Raw genomic sequence first — 21963 nt, forward strand, 5'->3', positions numbered from 1 at the left:
GGAGACGTTCGATCTCACGTATCTCCTGAATGACATAATCCCACGTACGTCCGTAACGTGCGTCGAGGGCAGCCAGAATAGGGAGTTGGTGAATTGGAGTATGCCAGCGCTATGTTGTGCGCTCTAGTTACCTTGAGGTGCTTGAGGAGAATGGCATACTTGTATGGCTCGTCCTGTACTCCTGACATGATTGTCTCTAGGCACATACGCAGCTCGGTATACTGTGCTCGGTCTTCTCTTGTGAAGTCTGGGAATGTGTGGGACCCAATGTAGGGTGTCATAGAGGGCTGTGACACTGACACACGTGAGGGAGAGGCATCCGCGGCGAGTCTCCCTGTGCGTTGGGTCGTTGGTTCGTGCTGGGCGGGAACCAGGGGCTGGGTTGCCAGGTGCTAGTCCTCAGTGCCGTCTGGTGCTCGAACTCCCGATAGTTCCTATACTACGGGTACCCGACCGTTGGAGCTCTGAATGGAGTAAGGCGGAGCGAAGCAGTACAGGGAAAAGCAAGATTGTGGATGGAGACGGTAATTCTCTCTGGAGCTCCGACTCCAGAGAACTGAAGACTGGTGGGATAATCCTGTCGTCGCTGGGGAAGAGGGTCTCGTACGGACCGGTCATTGTATTCCTAGCGCCCGATGGCAGGATTAATAGCTATTAGTCCAAAAGCCTGTTGGCATGGGTGATAGCTAGTTAGCCCCTTTGCTAGGCTAACCCGCAGGAAGTCTTCAATAAGTAGTTATATCCAGAACGTAGCTGGGTTCAACTATAAGTCTCTCCACGTTACCTCACTTACACAAGTTACTATACTGGGCCAATAGTGGCTCGACAATATTATGGTTGTATCTACTTAGCCGTTCGGCTCTCTATAACGATACGTTGCCTTGCCGTCTGTTTACAACTGCGCCAAACGTTACTTCTCTAACACGAACTCTGCCCAGACATGTCCCGAGAGGCACGCGCATGCGCTCTCGCTGTCTACGGCGTTAAGAGTGGAACATATACAAATAAGCGAATGATGAATACTGGTAGGTAAACATATGACTTGAAGATATATATCTTATATATATAAACAATATATAAGTTATACAAAATAATAAACACAGACTCTATGTTTTAATCTGGACCTTCAGAACAGTACCCAATCTGCAATCTGTTAATAAAGTTTCCAATCAATCAATCAATCAATCAATCGATACTAATTCCTATTACTATAATACAATGCTAGAGACTGAAAAATGACATTTATAGTACATGTCCCCTTTAAAACTAGTTATTATTTCTTATTTTTGTCAAACCGTTTTTTTCCCAATGTGGAGTTCTCTCCTGATTGAATTAAGTGTATTTTCTGTTTACTGCAGTGCAGAGTGGAGGGAGACCATCACACACTCAATATCCGTGATGGCTGTTGGAATGTGTAGAGCTATTATTTTAACATGTTTGTAGACCACTTATTTTAACAGAAAATACCACTTTTTACAGCACCTACAAGTAGGCCTACAAGAGAAGATTGTTTGTTGAATTTGTGATGAACTGTTCCAACTTGGTGAATAAGTATTACCTGGGCTGGCCCTCTGTCGTTTTTTGTTTGGCTGGCGTTTCCAGAGGGAATCAGTACCTTGCTTGCTCTACACAGATCCATGCTACTTTCAGCAAAGAACAAGCAAAGAACATGTCTTCATCTGCCAGGCATGAAGTGAGATGCTTTCATGGTGATTTGTTTTGGAGCTGGAATAAGAGCAATAAACTGTTGTAGCTTAGCTTCATTGGCGTTAATGGCCTGGTTTCCACCACAGCACAACCTCCCCCCCTCATTTGTGAACATAAATCTAACTGTTTACACATTTACAAATTGTCAGTCATAACAGTTCTTACACACACAAAAAAAGATCCGTTATTCATTATTTTAGATAGCGGTGATTTCACGGCAGCAATAGATTAAAATATGGTAATATCGCGTTTGATCTTATCTTTTGGCCTTGACGAGCCACACTGGGCTGCTGTGCAAGACTGGTCATGTCGACTTGAACAGCCTGTCCAGTTTATGGTGGTTTATAAAAATTGTATGTGACTGACCTCTAGTGGCTGGATCTAGAATTGCAGGTAAATCCTCAGCAGATTCTATGGGACTAGTTGAGTTTTTCTTTCTTTCTGCAAACTCAACAGGGTCCAAAATTATGATAATTTAAAGTATAAAATGATCGACAAATTGTTTTATTCTAATGACATAACTAGCAGTTAGCGGTACCTTACTTTTATTTTCATCTTGTATTATTATTTTCTTTAACATTTGCCATTTAACATTTACTAGTGGTGTAGTTTTAAGAATAAATGTAAGTGTTGTTTATGTACTTGGGTAAAGTTTTAATAAAACAATATATCTTATCAATATTAATAGGCAGTTGTGCACTTAACATGATTCTCTGACACAACCCCCCCCCCCCCCCTTTCTCTCTCTCTCTCTCTCTCTCACACACACACACACACACACACACACACACACACACTAGCGCGCCATGCTCATTCTCCCCCTGGTACAACAGAAAACAATGGGACAAAGAGTCTCTTTTTCCTTCAGACTGGCATCTCTCTGCCACAGCGGTGCCCCGCACACTATGTTGCCACAGCTAAGAAGATGGACCCAAAGAGGCTGTCAACAGGTTCCCAGCAAGTCAGGCTCAGATACAAGGTAGATACATCTTTGCAATTGTCCCCCCCCCCCTCTATAGACTACAAAACAAACAAACCACTATTGTAGGATATAGTGGTGAGATCGAAATGTTTTTTTTCCCTGATTTGAAATATGTAATTTGAGAACACCTGTATACATAGCATACCGTTTTGGGCATGTCACGTGGGTATTTGCGTTCTTTATACAGGCATGCCACGTTATTAGTACACGTGTGGATTTCTGTATAGAACGTGGACATCACATGCCTATTTCAAATAACGAATAAAAACATTAGAGAAAACAAGGCTAATTAATTTCTGTATTGTAGGCTTTACCAGGCCCGCTCGTGTGCTCTTTGTAAGCCAGATAGGAAGCAATGAAGCATACCTTCATTTTTTTTTTTTTTTTTTAATAGATCAAATAGTTATTTTCATATCTTATGTTGCCATAATATAAAAATGAATGCAAGTTTAGAAGTCGCGGGCTCCGAGGCGCCACCATCCTCCTCACCGTTATTCGCCTGGGTACCAAACGCGCAGGCTCAATGAGATGAATGGACGCTACATCCCTTTTCCGGCTGCACCTGCACAATCCACCAGGAAGTGTGGTGCGACAAATCCTAAACTATTAATCCCCTACATACCTGAAGGAAGGAAGGTGGCAGGAATCAGTATGCGGTGTGGATGGAATTTACCAATTGTATATCGGCCTAATAACATTTGAGATCCGGGAACCCGTTATCGTTCGGTGCTGCGCAATTCATGCGGGGTAATAAACGCACAGGCGGCCGTCAACTCCCTGCAAGTTTGGGTTCTTATTGTTTTCTTGTGGTGTGGCAGCGTTGAGCTCTTCGCACCAAGAACCCTGACTACTGCAATGGGATGCTGCGGTAGCACAGAGGTAAGGCAACTCTCTCCTCCGTCCCCGTGTGTCTGTGCGTCGTGGACATTGTTACACATTTGCATCGTGTGCTCGTTTACCTTGCTTGTGTACCAATAAATACAATACATATACAATCCATAGCGCCATGGTGAGATTAGATCAAGCAGCCTGCAGTATGTCCATGAGGCTAATCCAATTATTGGTCCCATGGAGCAGACAGGGAACCATAGGCCTTTTTTTGTGGACAGTCACATTGTGTCCAACATACTGTATATAAGGCTACAATACTGCCCGATGTCTTTATTATTGCGAGTAGAGACATCTATGCTATGGAGGCTGCAGCCTAAGCAGCTTGGCTTTACCAGGAATAGCCCCTATAGCCCGTGAGCTCCACCATAGTAAACAAACACCGCGCCGTGCCCGGCTGTGAAGATGCGGGGCTTTTCTTTGTCGTTGGCGCACGCATCATTGTGCAACTGACATGATGTAACGACAAACCAAATACAAACCAAATACAGCAAATCGCAGGGTTGATTTATTTAATGTGAAATGCTGGTCTTGAGATGGAGGTGTATTATTAGGCTAAACGCAAGACCTTCGAACCTGCCTGAAGTGGCATTCACAATGGGCCCATGGAATAACGGGACACGATTAAGACTTGTAACCTATTATGATCATAAGGCATATAAGGCCTACATCTTTGGATGCGGTTGGCATACGATATTTCATTATTAGGCTATCTCCCTGACGGTGGAGTGATAGCACGACAACAGTGGCGGTTGGCTAATGGTGTTTTTTTTGTGTGGTTTGTTTTCCTTTAGAGGACAAAGAGAGAATGGAGACCTTTGGAGGATCGGAGTTGCACGGATATGCCTTGGTTTCTTCTCTTTACAGTGTTCTGCGTTGGCATGGTGAGTTGTACAGGTCTTGGTCTAATATAGGACTCTGTGTCAAAAAGCCAGTCGTTCACACACTGTTCACACCCTTGCACTGAGTTGCTGATTAATTAATAATTAGGCTATACCTGTGTCAATTGGAGCACACACTACATTAATTCTTCTGTATTTATTGTATTTTAATTATGTTCCAAACGCTTGGCATAACCACAACCAAATTGACCATAGCTGTCATTTGATGACACTGTGACTAAATTAATACCATATCAAATGTGACAAATAAATGAAACAAATTATGTCAGGTAGCATATACATTTGATGGACACCTTGTTATTTATTTACACATAGGTTCATACATATCACACTTTGTTTACATTGGCACCACCCTGTGTTAATTTGACAGTGGATTATTTATGACCTGATTGACTTTCATTTGAGCCTTTGGCAACCATTAGCATTTTCATTTCAGCAAGTGTGAGTCAAAGTGTAAGATGATTATTACTTTATAATAATGCAAAGTATTACAGATCCATTATACTTCTTGGCAGATTGTTAGCTTGGATGATTCTCATCATCTGCTGTGTTTTACTGTTGCCCCAGCAATTTGTGTCCAGACTGCACTCAGTTTGAACCGTTGCACAGGAAAGCTTTGGGATGAAAAGCACAATGATGCGGAAGATGAATGATAAATGAAGGAGTCTCTACCACTGTCTATACATATACTCTTTCTCTCTCTTTCTCATTCTTACTCTCACTTATTCACTCACTCACTCACGCACTCACGCACTCACTCACCTCACTCACACACGCACACACACACACACACACACACACACACACACACACACACACACACACACACTACAGCATTGGCTCTCAAACCTTTTCATGTCAAGGACCACCAAAATGACATGTAATAGGTCAGTGACCCCCATTTTACCTCTCTGAGAAGATCATTGTTTTTAGATGTGATTTAGTCCACAATTCCATAGTCTATAATGCATGTAGGTGGAGAGATAACAGGGGAGAGAGTGCAGCCTATGGTCAGAATAGTCACTCTTATATTCTCTCACTGGGCTAAACTTGTAGTGAATAAAATATTAATAATATGACTCATGTTGCTGGGGACCCCCTGGAACCCTCTCAGGGACTGAGAAGAACCACTGCACTACAGGACTTCCATCACTCTTCAACTTGAAAAATGCACAAACGAATGTAATGGCACACATTGAGCTAAATCATTCAGACAACCTGTTAAGTGTGAATCACTGGCAGCGCAGATCTCCATAACCTCAGACAAGACGGCCAGATGTGGACGACTAATGGATGTTCATTTCCTCTCTCTCTCTCTCTCTCTCTCTCTCTCTCTCTCTCTCTCTCTCTCTCTCTCTCTCTCTCTCTCTCTCTCTCTCTCTCTCTCTCTCTCTCTCTCTCTCTCTCAGGGGAGCATCTGTGGGTTCACCATCGTCACAGGGGGAGCCGCGCGCCTCGTCTTCGGATATGACAGTTATGGCAACACGTGTGGCCAGCGCAATGAGCAGATCGAAGGGGTCAGGCTCAGTGGCCTTGACCACACGGACAGAAAGTGAGTCTCTCACCATTTGTTGTCGCTGAGTGAGTGCAGCCTTGCACCATGCAACTGCCATGTCGTTGCTATTTTTCTGTACAGATTAGGTAGACAGCTGTTGTTGGCTGGTGGTCAGTAGGCCATGTTTAGCCCATTATTACCTACTAATACTAGCTTGTTGTTGCGTCTAAGGAATAATATAATGGCAAACATTTCTATTGTTTTTTAAATATGGAGAAATATCGAATTATCTCTAAGGCTTATCATAATCAGAATAACTTCAAACGCCAAGTACATTTATATGTATCAGAATTTTGTGACGGTGGGTTGGTGCTTATACACAGTAATTCCTTAATTAAAATAAATCAAATCAAATACATATTTACACAGGATACACACAGAAAATACACAGACTACTTACTATAGTGGATGGGTATACAGTTCTAGATGTCAGAAGAACTATGTGCGTATAATAGGGTGATAAAGTGACCTGTGATAACGTGACTATAGTATTTTCAAGATATCAAGTAATCAAAATGTGACTCTCCTCCTATCAAGCCTCTGTTTTCAAATGGGAATTTGCATGTTATTAGGTACAGAAGCATAAAATCCCATTAATTTCACAGAAATCTTGGAATATATTCAGGCACGCGAGAAGTCCGCGGGGAGTGGGGGTGCTGAGATATCGATCGTTTTTGATTAATTTTTTTTATATAAAATATATATATTATATAATTATACTTGTAGTTGTATTGTCTGCGAGACATCGCCACCACGCAACACGTCAAAATGCTCGCTATCTGCAAACAGCTCCACTGTCTGTCATGTCATAACTAACACTCTCGTTCACTTGACTAGAGGATACTATGATGAATTGAAAAGGGAGGACCCTGATGTAAACAAGACGAAAGTCTTTCTCTGGTCTGCATCCCCTTAACAATTGTATGTATTGAGCTGTAGCCTACTGTACTGTACCAATTCTGCAATCTGTTAATAAACTTTTCAATCAAACTTTTCAATCAAAACCGCTGCCCAACCGCTGCCCAACCGTTCTGATGCACACATCACAGCCCAGCTTACCTGGCTGTTGTGCACTCCCTCTGCAATTCGTTCCCCGCATACATGATCGCCGACATGATGTGTCCATTGGCTGATGATGAATCCCCTTATTGCATAGTGAAATCCGCGATCCAAAACGTAATCCAAGCTACAGGCTGCACATCCAGAATCCAGCTAACTGAGAACTCGGATAGTTCTGCTGGCTTGTTCATATATTCCTTTACTGCAAATGCAGTGTCCCAAAAGTCCAAAACTATCCCAGCCGCTGTGTCTATTTTTTTTACCAACGGATTTCCAGTTCCGCGTTGACGCTTCCAGGCCGCGTCTATTCGAATCCCAACCGTTTCATGCGTCGGCTACACGCTGTTAATAATAACACTGCATTATCGAGACAGCGCCCCTATGACGATCTGAATGAATTCCAAGAGTAGGGTAAATCTGCAGTGCTGTTCCGCTCTGTGACATGAGTAGCCTCGGTTACAAATTTGGAATAAAATCCAAAACAACCTTGCAGTTGCAGTTACACTCCCATCCAGCAGGGGGTGCTGCAGCCCCTGCCGCACCCCCCCTTCTCGCGTCCCTGAATATATTGCGACACCCCGAAGGGTCTCTGTATACTTGTTTTTAACTATGCATGCTATGAGTAGACAATTGGCTGCATTTTTAACGTCATTGTTCACATACTTGCCTGTGTGTTTTGTGTGTACCTGGAGGGTTGAAAAGTTGATCCACTAGGGGGCAGATCAGGGCCGAATCCTCCCTGGCCGACACTAACCTACTATTATCTAGATTGGCAACGTAAACATAAAACACGGCGACACTTGGTGTTATGTTAAAGAGGATGTTGAGATCACGGCAGAATCTGACATTTTCGCAGCTTTCCATGTCGAGTTTTAGCGTTTCACTTGTCACATTGTGACTTGGCCGAGAAAGTATATAGCTCGGCAGAGAAAGTGCCGATCGACTTGGCATTGGTCTCTCCGTGTTCAGGAGACTCAGGCATATAAAAGTCTATTGGATCATGTCTCCAGCACCCCCACAGTCGTAGCTACAACCACTTAATGTCAAGGCTCTCATCCACATTCATTAATTTGCTCCCCGCTCTCTCTCCCATGAGCTCAATGTAACGTGGAAGTGCAGTGGTCTATTGCATCTTTCTGAGGTTGTGCACAAAGTACGCTCTACGCGGGATACGTGGCTCCGCCCTCAGTCTTTAAAAGCAAGTCTACAGAGACCATGAGAATCCGCTGTCACTGTGTGTGAACTTTACTTCCATAGCCCACCCACTTATGCACATGATTTTGGTGTTCCCCTCGGGAGTAGCCAGGTATTACAGACCCACTTCATTTGCATGGCAGGCCAATTACTTTCCCCACCTCCCCTTCAGATTGACTAATGTGTGTTTAATGCTTGGCTACTGGAACTGAGATAGACCTCTGAGTCATCAGCAGTACAAGCTCATTCGGCTCGGCTGCTGGTGGCTGATGATCACCCATGTGGAGATACTGTGATCATGCCAAAATTGCTCTGCTTGAATTTGTCTCCCCCACACACACACACACACACCCCGCCATCATCACCACGTCCATCACTATTGGTCGATCGACTATGAATAACATGGCGATGATGGGATACGTTGTTGTTTTTAAAGATTTGGCGAGTGAGTCTCCTAATGGATGATGTTATTATTTTATATGGACGAAATACAATTAGGATTGTATGGCAGGGAAATTCATAGATGCATCTTTCACTTGGATCAAAGAATGCTTTTAGCCAAGTGCATTAGGCGCCAAATGAAACTGCCTCGAAAGATGTAGTGAAGCCTATCTAGCAGAAGGAACAAACTAATTGCATGTTGTGATTTTAGAAGTCTGAGCATGTATGCACCCTTTGTATTTGTGACGCATTTAGTAGACAGGAGGAAAGTAGTGTAGGGTTGGGCAATTAATTGAGTTTCAGTTACGATTTTGGCTTCCCATGATCATGAAAACAAGATAATCCAGATAAAATTATTATTGTGCCGCACGCTGTGTTGTTCTCATCTTGTCTTGTGTTGTAAATGTCTTTTTTAACTTGAAGATGACAGAAAGGCAGCCTTCGGTCAAAAAGAAAGTTAAAACAAATTCAGTCGTTGTCATATAATGTCCTCAAATCAATGAGTAATCGTTCGTGTTTAATAATTGTGATTTCAATATCAATCAAAATAATCGTGATTATGATTTTTGCTATAATCGAGCAGCCCTAAAGTAGGGTGGAGTCAGCCAGAGTACAAGAGAAGTATGTGTTGTTTCAGAGAGTATAAGATAAGTATGTGTTGTATGAGAGAGTATAAGAGAAGTATGTATTGTTTCAGAGAGTACAGTATAAGAGATGTATGTGTTGTTTCAGATAAGTATGTGTTGTTTCAGAGAGTACAAGAGAAGTATGTGTTGTTTCAGAGAGTACAGTATAAGAGATGTATGTGTTGTTTCAGAGAGTACAGTATAAGAGATGTATGTGTTGTTTCAGATAAGTATGTGTTGTTTCAGAGAGTATACAAGAGAAGTATGTGTTGTTTCAGAGAGTACAGTATAAGAGATGTATGTGTTGTTTCAGATAAGTATGTGTTGTTTCAGAGAGTACAAGAGAAGTATGTGTTGTTTCAGAGGTGTATGTTTCAGAGAAGTATGTGTTGTTGCAGAGAAGTATGTGTTGTTTCAGAGAGTACGAGAAGTATGTGTTGTTTCAGAGAGTACAAGAGAAGTATGTCTTGTTTTAGAGAAGTGTATGTTTCAGAGAATTATGTGTTGTTTCAGAGAGTACAAGAGAAGTATGTGTTGTTTCAGAGAGGTGTATGTTTCAGAGAAGTATGTGTTGTTTCAGAGAAGTATGTGTTGTTTCAGAGAAGTACGTGTTGTTTCAGAAAACGATGTGTTATTTCAAAGTAGATCTTAATGTTGGGTAAGGAGGATACATGTGTTCAGGGTCAGATATTATTTGATCTTTACCTCTACTCTGATATCTTTATTTTTATTGTCATTTCTATTACCCTGCCTGTGCCTGTAAAAATTGCACCTTTAAAGGAACACTCCAACATTTTGGAACATAAACTTATTTGTCATCTTTCCTAGAGTCGGACGAGAAGATAGATCTCAATGTAATCCCTGTACAGATAGAGATATGGTTGCATGCTAGCCTAGTTTAGCACAAAAACTGGAAGCAGAATCTGTTACAAGATACAAGATACAAGAGTTTTATTTGTCACGGCATACAAGTATACAATGAAATTCGGGGGGTCTTGCCCGCAACAATGTGCATAATTACAATAGTAATATATAATAAGAATCCAATAGAACGACATTGTGCAATAACAAGTAACAAAGTAGGGCATATCGGTATCTGTACATGAGTTATTTACAGAGCATGGTAGGACATGCTAGGTCCTGTGGTAGTGCAATACACTGTTAGCTACGGATGAGGCACTGGGTCTTTATGTACACTGCTATACAATGCTATATTTTACAATCTCAAGCTATACTATACTATTCTTAAAGTGACCTTTCCTTCTGTAAAGTGACCATAAGTGTGAGCTTGTGCAGCATGAGTGTGTGTGTGCTCATGTTAAAGTGGCTGCTAGTGTGTGAGCGTGTACAGTGTGTGTGTTGTGTGTGTGCTCATGTGTGCTTGTGCGTGGAGAGTTCAGTGTTCAAGGCTCTGATGGCCTGGGGGAAGAAGCTGAGCCGAAGTCTCTCTGTCCTAGTTACTGGTGTTCGCAGGCGTTTGCCTGACCGCAGCAGCATGAACAGGCTGTTGTTGGGGTGGTGAGGGTCTTTCATTATCCTGCAGGCTCTGGTTTTGCACCTCTTGTTGTATAGGACCTGCAGGGTTGGTAGTGCAATACCCGTGGTACGCTCGGCTGAGCGCACCACTCTCTGTAGGGCCTTCTTGTCCTGTGCCGTGCTGTTTCCATACCAGGCAGTGATGTTTCCAGTCAAGATGCTCTCTACAGCTCCGGAGTAGAAGGACTGGAGTATCTTCCCAGATACTCTGAACTTCCTTAACTGTCTCACGACTGTTTTTTACGACTGAGTCTATGTGTGTTGTCCATGTCAGGTCCTCTGAGATGTGGACCCCCAGGTACATGAAGCTGCTCACCCTGTCCATGGTAGTCCCGTTTATCCTCAGTGGTGTGTGTGTCTCCTGCTGTCTCCTCCTAAAATCCACGAACAGCTCCTTGGTTTTACCAATGTTCAGGAGCAGGCTGTTGTCCTGGCACCAGCGTTCCAGTACCTCAACCTCCTCCCGGTAGGCCTTCTCGTTGTTGTCCGAGATCAGCCCCACCACCACTGTGTCGTCCGCAAACATCACTATGGAGTTGGAGCTGAACTTGGCCACACAGTCATGTGTGTATAGTGAGTACAGCAGGGGGCTCAGAACACAGCCCTGGGGGGACCCGATGCTCAGGGTGATGGTGTTGGAGGTCTGGCCCCCCACCCTGACCGCCTGGGGCCTTTCGCTCAGAAAGTCCAGTATCCAGGCGCTCAGAGTGGAGCTCAGACCCAGCTCGATCAGCTTGTCCACCAGTCTGGTGGGGACTATGGTGTGGAACGCTGAGCTGTAGTCAATGAACAACAGTCTCACATAGCCCCCCTTCTGGTGGTCTAGGTTAGAGAGGGTGCTGTGCAGTACTTGGGAGACCGCATCATCAGTGGACCTGTTTGGCCTGTATGCAAATTGCATAGGGTCCATATCACTGTTGTATGTTGTATGACTGAGTGTAGCTCAATCAGAAGTGAAGACATCACCTTCCAACAACTTCAAAACCTATTTACACATTGTATCTTGTGTATATACCACACACGTAGAAATAACAATGTAAAAACAAGACATTATAGTTTTCGAAGCAGAATGTTTGACATATTTCCTTGACAAACAACCGATTGCTGCAATGATTGTGTGCGGCATCTTGAAAGCCCCATCGTAACTTCTGTCAACAAAACCAAGATGACTAGTGGAAGAACGACTGCAAATCATGTCCGACTTTGTAAGAAGGGATGAGGATGATTACTTCTGGACAGACCAAGATTCAGTACTGTATTTGAACATAATTTACAGAAGAGGAACTACAGGTTTTGAAAGCTCAGTGAGCAAGAAGGGTGGCTGAGCTGGTGGAACAGTCTGGGGCTGAGGGAAGAGCCAGAACATAAATATACAAGATACAATTTGTAAATAAGAACATTTTGTCTGAGAGTTGTTGAAAGGTGTATTTCTTCACTTTTGATCGAGCTACATAAACAGATTACCAGATTCCCAGACTCCCTGCGTCCAGTTCTTGTGCTACGCTAGGCTAGCATGCAACCCCATTTCTCTCTCTATCACACAGTGATGACATTTATATCTATCCTCTTGTCTGACCTTGGAGAAGATGGCAAATACGTGCATTTCCTTATTTATGTTCCTTTAACCTCACAATCTACAGATATTGGAGGCCAAAAAAGAATCCAAAGTCACTGAAAGTAATCAGATTATGTTTCTGAATTTGAATAATCCAGTGGATTATGTTGTTGATAGTGATTTTAGCTAATCTGTATCAGATTACCTTCTTAATCCAATCCTGTACTTCTGTGACTGGCTAGTTGGGTTGGGTGTATAAATGACTTTAACACAACATGTTCTGACACAGCATTCAGAGTAGAGCAAGTGATAACAAAACTCTCTGTCAAATAAACGAGGTAGAGTGGAAGTTCTTCTAGGCAGGCTGGTCAGTGGTCAGGTCTCCCATAGGCGTAGGTTATTTGTGGTGGTGGCAGGCTAGCTTAGACAAGAGGGTGCATTGGAAAGAAGTGTGCTCATCTTATATTGGTTGGCATCGATTATCGGACTAAATGGTGCATTTATATAGTGCTTTTATCCAAAGCGCTTTACAATTAATTTTGTTCCTCACATTTACACATTCACTCACACATTCACACACCGATGGCAGAGGCAACCATGCAAGCTGCCAACCTGCTCATCGGGAGAAATTAGGGGTTCAGTGTCTTGCTCAAGGACACTTCGACACGCTGCCCGGGAGGAGTGGGAATCGAACCGGGAACCATCCGATTACCAGACGACCGCTCTACCTCCTCCTGAGCCACTGTTGCGCCCCTATTTGGTCCTGAGAGACATTGTGCCCAACAGCATGTGTCATCTTCAGCAGAACTTGGGGAGAGGGAGAGGGAGAGAGCGTGCTGGCGTCAGGCGCTGACACAGTCTGTAGTCAGGGAAGAGAGGAGCGTGTGGAAGGAGTCTCTCGCTGCTACTGTACAAGGAAGGCCCTGTCATCCATGGAGAGATGCACAACCCATACTGATGCCTGTGTTTGGATCTCTCCCCCAATCTCCCTGCCTTCTCACTCATACTTTCTGTCTCTCTCTCTCTCTCTCTCTCTCTCTCTCTCTCTCTCTCTCTCTCTCTCTCTCTCTCTCTCTCTCTCTCTCTCTCTCTCTCTCTCTCTCTCTCTCTCTCACTCACTCACTCTCCCTCAACCTTTCAACTATTTGTAATGTCCCTTGCTCTCTCTCGCTCCCTATTCTCATTCTTATGCTATACTCCCTCTGCCTCATTCTTCCTGCATCTCTCCAGTATGCTTTTCTCCTCTCATTGTATGTTCATCCATGCTTGTCACTTGTCCACTTGGACCAAAGGATGAACTGAAACGATTTTGGTCGTCAAGGGTCAAAGGTCAAAGGTTGCACCTGATTGATCTCAAGAACGCCCAGATGGAATTCTCGTCAAATTTGGCACAACTGTCCACTCAGTAGTCAGTACAGACCAGTACTTCCATTGGTCTAGGTTAACCACGCCACCATGCTTAAGCCCCCCACCCCCCTTTCAAAGCTCATGAACTGTTTGTTGTAGAGGCTTATGGGCGGTGTCAATGGACTCAGTACAGACTACTGCTTTCAATGTTCTAGGACGATTAACCCCTATGCCTAAACCCACCCCTACACTTAAGCCACACCCCCTTTGTATCTCGAGAACAGTTTGTCATAGAGACTCACCATTGGAGATCTGCTTTTATTGGTTTTATTGGTTATGTTTGCCCTGCCTCCTACTCTTTGGTTGGTGGAGGCATACAACCAAGGCAGTATTTCTAGTTTGTCATGTAGTATCAGATTAGTTCAATAATTCTAGAGCCTAGAGTCATACATATACTTCTATGGCATCACAATTTCCACAAAACATAGCTTACATTGGTCTTTGATGAACATCTAAGGGTATTCATTCAGTATTTTTGTATTAATTTCATATTTTTGATTCATACATATTTCTTACTGTCATTTCTGGACAGAAATTTAAATGATCTAAGCAGGATAACATGCCAAATATCCATAAGATAAGATAAGATGATCCTTTATTAATCCTGTTGGGGAAATTCGGGTGTCAAAGCAGCATGGGGGGGGGGATACAGGGGGGGGGGATACATAGCTTTACAGTCCTATACAGTCCAGTATCTATATACACTATAGATACACTATAAAATATAAATACAAATACAATATAATATAAAAAAGTACAAAACACAAGATAGTCCAGTGATAAGAGTCCAGTGATATGAGTCTCTAGTGCAAGATACAAGATAGTCAGTACGGTGATGTGAGTCTCTAGTTCTCAAGTCCTGAGTTGTGACAGTGATAGCTCTGGCAGCAGAACCGGCCGATCCGGCCGCCCGAGCCCTTTGTTGTAGAGCCTGATGGCTGCCAGTATAAAGGGCCGCCCAGGCGGTTTGTGGTGTGTTGGTGGGGGGATGAGTCTTTGGCTGAACGTGCTCTTCATTCTGGCTAGCTCCTCGTAGAGGGGGTGAGGGGTTCTCCAGGATGGCTTCTAGCTTTTTCCTCATCCTCCTCTCAGTCACCACCTCTAGATTATCCAGCTCACCACCCACTACTGAGCTAGCCTTCTTCACCAGCTTGTTCAGCTTGCTGGAGTCCCTCGAGTTGATGTTGCCCCCCCAGCACACCACAGCAAAAAAGAGGACGCTGGCTACAACCGAAAGATAGCAGCAGTCGGTTGCACACGTTGAACGACCTGAGTCTCCTCAGGAAGAACAGCCTACTCTGTTCCTGTAAAGGGCCTCAGTGTTGTCCGACCAGTCCAGTTTTTTGTCCAGGTGAACTCCAAGGAACTTGTAGGACTCCACATCTCTACCTCCTCCCCTCCGAGGATTATGGGAGAAGGGGGACCCTTCCTGCCTCTCCGATAGTCCACCACCAGCTCCTTTGTCTTGTTGATGTTGAGTTGGAGCTGGTTACTGTCCTATAACTATATCCGATCAATGACACACAGGCACACTGGCACAGTTGTCAGTAATAATCAGTTTCTTATTCTCTCTGTCCATCTCTATCTCCTACCCACACACACACATACACTCAAACCTATTTGTCCACACAATTGTCCTTAAGAATACCATTTGACTATGAAAAGGCTGAAACAAGACATATTTTAATATAAATGTTAATATTTACATATTATTACCACATCAAAGCAGGCGTAAAATGCAATTAAGAAGTTCATTATCGTCACGGAAGAAAACCTTGTAACTCATCCTCCATATGTGTGTGTGGTTTTACAAAGTTTAAACAATGGGAAAGCATTAAACCGATCATCTGTCTAAACCTCGTAACTCTATTCGCCCTCAAACCTGTGTTTGTTTTTTTCATCTCCTAAAAAGTTGGGTTTTTGGAGTTACAAGGTTTTCTTCCGCCAGCGACGTTATGTTGTATTTGCAATTATGGATCCTACCAATAGGAAACAATCATCAGGCATAGGGCTGTTTTTGTATCACCCATTTACTGGCTTGCATTGTACTGCAGGCACAAGAACCAGTGATGTGTTTTCAGTTCACCTCATATTAATAATGTTTTCATTTTCTTTTAAATCTACTTTCAAGTAGTTTCAAGTATTACAAAAAGAATATTCAAATTACATTTTAATATTGAAATTTGTTCTGAGCAAAACTGTTGTTTGTCACCAGAATGGACCCATGCTACTCCACTGGCAGTATTACCACTAAAAGCAGCCACTGACGCCTGGCCTGTGATGTCCCTGTCTTTGAACTAACAAACTGCGCTCATACTTGTGTTGATATGCAATCAGTTACTTACTGTATTGTGGTTATTCAACTTTATCAGTGATTGGAGGAGGACTTTAGACCTTAACTATTCACTATTTCACAAGAAGGAAGAATCTATACCAAAGATTATAAACATAATGATATATTTGTATCTTTTCACAACCCACAAAAGTTTTCTTGTGAACCCCATGGCGGTCACAACCCCCAGGTTGAGAACCACTGCCTGAAGTCATCACGCATATTTATATTTTAATGTGAAGTTAATATTGGATTGTTTCCCACCGGAGAGACTGAGGCTGAGCTGTCTCATGGCCTATGCTTCCTGCCACAATCAGTTAGTGGAAATAAAAGTCAAAATTGGACCAAAGAATATTTTACAATAATAGTGTGTGGACTGGACACATAGATTCTCGTCTGATCTTTTTCCAAATTCCTGCCCACAGGCGAGGTTATATGCAGCGCATAGCAAGAGATATATAAGTCTTTTTGATGGATCCCACAGTGGCTGTTGTACAAGTTTTATAGTCTTAACACCTTGAAATCCCTGTGTAGACGAGGAGGACGGGTGAAACAGATGGAGCTTGAGAGTGTTGGGAATAGGATATCAGCTCTTTCACATGTTTGAGCTTCACGTTAATCAACTAATGGCATGAGGGGATGGTGATAGGTTTACGAGATAAAATGATGCCGGCTGGGTGCGGCTGGGTAGTGTAGAGGTCCTAGAGGCCTGGGTTTAATTCCTGGCAGGCCTGGGTTCAATTCCTCCGGCTTGGTCAGTCGTCCCTACGGACACAATTGGTATGAGTCCTGGTCCTTGCAACAATGACTCCTACTCGTCGGTTGGGGCGCCTGTTCAGCAGGGAGGGGATCTGGGGGAGATAATGTGTTACACTCTCCTGGTGAAAAGAAAGGGTTAGTGACTCCACATGTATAGGAGTTTACACCCTCCAGGGGGAATTGGCATAATGATTAAATTGGGGGATGGGAGAAAAGGTAAAAAGGCAAAGATAAATATGATGACGGCTAATTTGGCTTGTATACACAGCAGGGCGACACCAGGCCGAGGCGGCCCATGTTGGCTGGTACACCCTGAGGGTAGTGCCAGCCTGAGGCTGTTGAGGCCCATGTAGTGCTGACACACCTGGAGGGTGGTGTCAATCCGTGGTCCATAGTCTCTAGTTATAAACTTTTCACTTTTTGATAGATCTCACTGTGGCTGTTGTACAAGTTTTATAGGCTAAGACCTTGAAATCCAAGCTGCTCCTCCAAGGCCTGCGACCATGTGTAGACCATTTCTTTCTTTTACAGTTTTGTGAGTGTGTGCTTTTATGTTGGCGCTGTTCATCATCATTAGGTGGCTTCTTCGTTCCGAAGGTTGCCTATCACTCTCCAACCCATTCTGTCCCCACTTCTTCTCTCCAACTCCGTGACTCCGCCTCTCACTCCACTCCAATCACAGACATAGTCTACCCAGCCTCTTCTTGGTCTTCCACTTCCTCTCTTTCCATCCACCTTCCCCATCACCACCTTCTTGAACATCTCCCCGCTGGATCCTCTCAGAACATGCCCGCACAACTCCATCTTTCTCTTTTTCAACCTCTCCAGCAGCTGTCCTCCTTGCATATCCGCTCTTCTCAGTACCTCCTCATTCTGCTGACTGCTAAATTGTACTGTTGTTCAATCAATGCTGAATTGTGTTTTTGCAAAGTTGTGAATGCATAAATAAAAAATAGCAAAATAATAGAGAAGCATCTCAGACTAGAAATACAGGGTGCATACACTTTTCTGACAGACCTTTGGGTTTCATAGTCCAGGCATACCAGCTCTTTGATCAACCAATCTCCTTAGATCAGAGTGCAAGCTGGGCCATATTGTACACTGGGTACACACAGACAGATTTTTTTTTTTACATGTCTATGCCAACATTGTAAGACCGAGCAAGATGTGGATCCAAGTGCAGGTAGCAACAGGAGGCAGTTGACGAGTCTAACCCAACAAGGGTTATATTTAATGTAAGCAGCAGGCAGGCAGGATAACAGACTATCAAGTGGGAATGAGCTCATGACTACTCTGACAACAGACAGGAACTATATAACTCTACTATACAAGTTGCAGCTCAAGGAAGACCAGACTACACAAACAGACTGACAGTGACAACAAAGCACTGATTGACTGGGGGAAATAGACATAAATACAAAAGTCGGGTGATGACTGATTGCTGACAGCCGGTGACACGTCGGGAGATTTAACTGCATTGGAGGGAAATACAAGAGGGAGAGACACTAGGGAGGAGAAAGGGAGACAGGGTTAGTAGAGGAGCTGGCAGAGCTGGCAGTCACCAATTGTGACAGATGTATGCTGAGGTGCGCTATTGCATAATTTTTGTCAGTGCAGGAACATACACAGCGGGCATGTGTATGGTATGTCTGGACTATGTTTGGGTCAGGGAGAATTGAATTCCAGGTAGTGGACCCAGCAACAGTCTCAGTTAAATGGGGTTTTAACCGTTTTGCCATAAACATGTATTCGAGAAATATTTTTTTCCCAAAGCTAAAATGCACGCACAGAGACAAAAAAGGTATGCATCTTCTTGTCTAACTCCAGGGAAGATGTTAAATAAGCTAATTTCCAAAAAAAGTGGAGTTCCCCTTTAAGGGGATGCAGACCAGAGAAAGACTTTCGTCTTGTTTACATCAGGGTCCCCCATTTTCATACATGTCACATACAGATAGACAGTACTGCTACATCTTTTTCTTTTTTTTTTTGATTTTTTGATCCACTTTTTCTCCCATTTTTCTATATTTTCTCCCATCCCAATTTCGTATCATCCAATTCAACCCTCCCCTGTCACGAACGCTGTTTCTTGCCTCCCACAAGCCGGCTGCAATGTGGACTAAGTCATACATAGCACAAGTCCCCTCCGGTACTTGAGGTAACAGCAGTCGCATCTTTTCACCTGCGCAGCTCGATCTCTCAGTGTCGAGGAGTAACGCGTGGGAGGCTCACGCTGCCCCCGACACTTCCTGATTCTACTGCGCAGGCGCACCAACCGACTTGTAGGAGTCGCTTGTTCACAACGTTCGATCCCCACCCTTCAGTTTTCCCTCCCCGTAATACGGCCAATGTGTATTACTGCGGACGACCAGCTAAACTGAAAACAATGTGGAGAGCTGGATTCGAACACGCGAATCCTAGCGTCTCCACACTGGTGGTGAGTGCCTTGCCCACTACACCACCTAGCCGCCCTGACAGTACTGCTACATCTATAAATTTATGACATACCAGATTTGCAAATACAGTACTGTTTGTGATACAAAAAGAGTCCAGAAAAGAGAGTATATACATTTGACGTAAAAACTGTACATTGGAGGTGATTAGGTGGGTGGGGGGGGGTGGGTAGGAGGGGTGGGTGGGTGGGGAACACTGTACAACTGTACAAGCAAAACTGTACATTGGAATATTGACAAAACCATACTTGGTAATTTACTGTACATTGGAGGGGGTTGGGTTAGGACATTTACAGGGGCCAGTTTCGAATTGCAGTCTCCCGTAGGTGTTCTTTGAGAGTGGTTTTGAAAGTGGGTAGTGATTCACATTCATTTACATCTTTGGGTAGGGCGTTCCACATTGATGTGGCATAATTGCGAAACGTGTTTAGTCCCTTGTTTGAGCCGAATCTGGGTTTAACATGATTTGTGGAGCTCCCTCTGGTGTTGTGATCGTGGTATTCACTGACCTTTGGGAAGTATTTTGACATGTACATGGGTACCTTGGTCGTGTAGTGTATCTTGTAGACCAGGCCTATTGCAAGTTGCTGTACTCTGTCGTCTACTCTAAGCCATCCTAGGTTGTCAAAGTGGGCAGGGGTGAGGTGGGTTCTAGGAGTAAGGTCAAGCAGTAGTCTGACCAGTTTGTTTTGAGATGTTTGTAATTTTGTTTTTAGCGCCTTTGAGGTGCTTTGGTACCATGAGGTGCAAGCAGTTGTAGTACCCTTGAATGAGTGCTCCTGCCAGAGTCTTCAGGGTATTCTTGTTTACCAGAGAGGAGATCCGGTACAAGAATCGAGTTTGTTGGTTGACTTTTTTTATTACATTGGATGCCATTTTGTCACAGGAAAGATTAGCCTCTAGGATGGAACCCAGGTAGGTAATTTTTAACTTTCCTTGTGACAATATTGTCACCCACTGTAACTGAGAAGCCGTCGGTCTTTCTGAGTTTGTTATTTGAACCGAAGAGAATGGACTCTGTTTTGCCCATGTGTAATGATAGTTTGTTATCAGCGAGTCATATGCAGATTTTGCCTAGTTCCGAGCTGAGGGTTTTTTCAACCTGTAACTTGTTCTTGTCAGAGACCAGCAGGGCTGAGTCGTCCGCAAACAGGAACAAGTTGCAGTCACAAGCTGACGACATGTCATTTGCATAAATTAGGAACAGTAGCGGTCCTAGTATGCTTCCTTGTGGAACACCACAGCTCACTGGGAGGAGGGGGGGGGATAGGGTACCGTTTACCTCCACCATCTGTTCCCTCCCCTCAAGGTAGGATTGCATCCAGCTCACTGATAGACTATCAAAACCAATTGCTTTTAGCTTGTCAATCAGAATGGAGTGATTGACAGTGTCGAAGGCCTTTTGTAGGTCCAGCATGACCATGCCGCAGTATTTGCCCGCGTCCACCTCTTGTTTGATGTGGTTGTTCAAATAGACATAGATAAGATAAGATAATCCTTTATTGATCCCCTTGGGAAATTTGAGTGTCAAAGCAGCATGGGGGGGGGGGGATACAGGCCAGGTGGGGGATGCATAGCTTCACAATACATCAATATAGTAATATAAAAAGTACAAACACAAGATAGTCCAGCACGAGAGTCTAGTGATATGAGTCTCTAGTGCAAAGAAACAAGATAGTCGGTACGGTGATGTGAGTCTCTAGTTCTCAAGTCCAGAGTTGTGACAGTGATAGCTCTGGCAGCAGAACCAGCCGATCCGGCCGCCCGAGCCCTTTGTTGTAGAGCCTGATGGATGCCATGCCGGTATAAAGGACTGGCCCAGGCGGTTTGTGGTGTGTCGGGGGGGATGAGTCTTAGGCTGAACTTGCTCTTCATTCTGGCTAGCTCCTCGTAGAGGGGGTGAGAGGGGTTCTCCAGGATGGCTTCTAGCTTTTTCCTCATCCTCCTCTCAGCCACCACCTCTAGGTTATCCAGCTCACCACCCACTACTGAGCTAGCCTTCTTCACCAGCTTGTTCAGCTTGCTGGAGTCCCTCGAGTTAATGTTCCCCCCCCAGCACACCACAGCAAAAAAGAGGACGCTGGCTACAATCGACTGGTAGAACGATAGCAGCAGTTGGTTGCACACGTCAAACGACCTGACTGAGTCTCCTCAGGAAGAACAGCCTACTCTGTCCCTTCCTGTAGAGGGCCTCAGTGTTGTCCGACCAGTCCAGTTTTTTGTTCAGGTGAACTCCAAGGAACTTGTAGAACTCCACCATCTCTACCTCCTCCCCTCCGAGGATTATGGGAGAAGGGGGACCCTTCCTACCTCTCCGATAGTCCACCACCAGCTCCTTTGTCTTGCTGATGTTGAGTTGGAGCTGGTTACTGTCCGACCACCCTACGAAGCTCTCCACCAGAGCCCTGTATTCAGCCTCATCGTCGTCCATGAGATATATGGTACACACATAGTTATCTACATTAATCATACATTTATCCTGATTCTCCACTGGCATGTATCCGGGTACCACTGTAACTAAGCTAGCCTAGTCTTGTTTATTTAAACTGCTACTTCGAAATTCTAATTCA

At 44.0% G+C, this 21963-nt stretch overlaps 1 protein-coding gene across 1 annotated transcript in view; it reads left to right on the forward strand.

The window, feature by feature from the left end:
- Positions 1 to 2632: 2632 nt before the first annotated feature.
- slc44a1b (solute carrier family 44 member 1b) overlaps positions 2633 to 21963 on the forward strand; it is a gene marked incomplete at its 5' end in the record, with an annotated part of 95170 nt that continues 75839 nt past the window's right edge. The window contains 3 exons of the mRNA XM_084331712.1: positions 2633 to 2686; positions 4372 to 4461; positions 5889 to 6031. Of these exons, the coding sequence (XP_084187838.1) occupies positions 2633 to 2686; positions 4372 to 4461; positions 5889 to 6031 (287 nt within the window). The remainder of the gene's footprint in view (positions 2687 to 4371; positions 4462 to 5888; positions 6032 to 21963) is intronic.

Source organism: Notolepis coatsorum (assembly GCF_963971535.1).
Source record: "Notolepis coatsorum genome assembly, chromosome: 16".
NCBI classification, from domain to species: Eukaryota; Metazoa; Chordata; class Actinopteri; order Aulopiformes; family Paralepididae; genus Notolepis; species Notolepis coatsorum.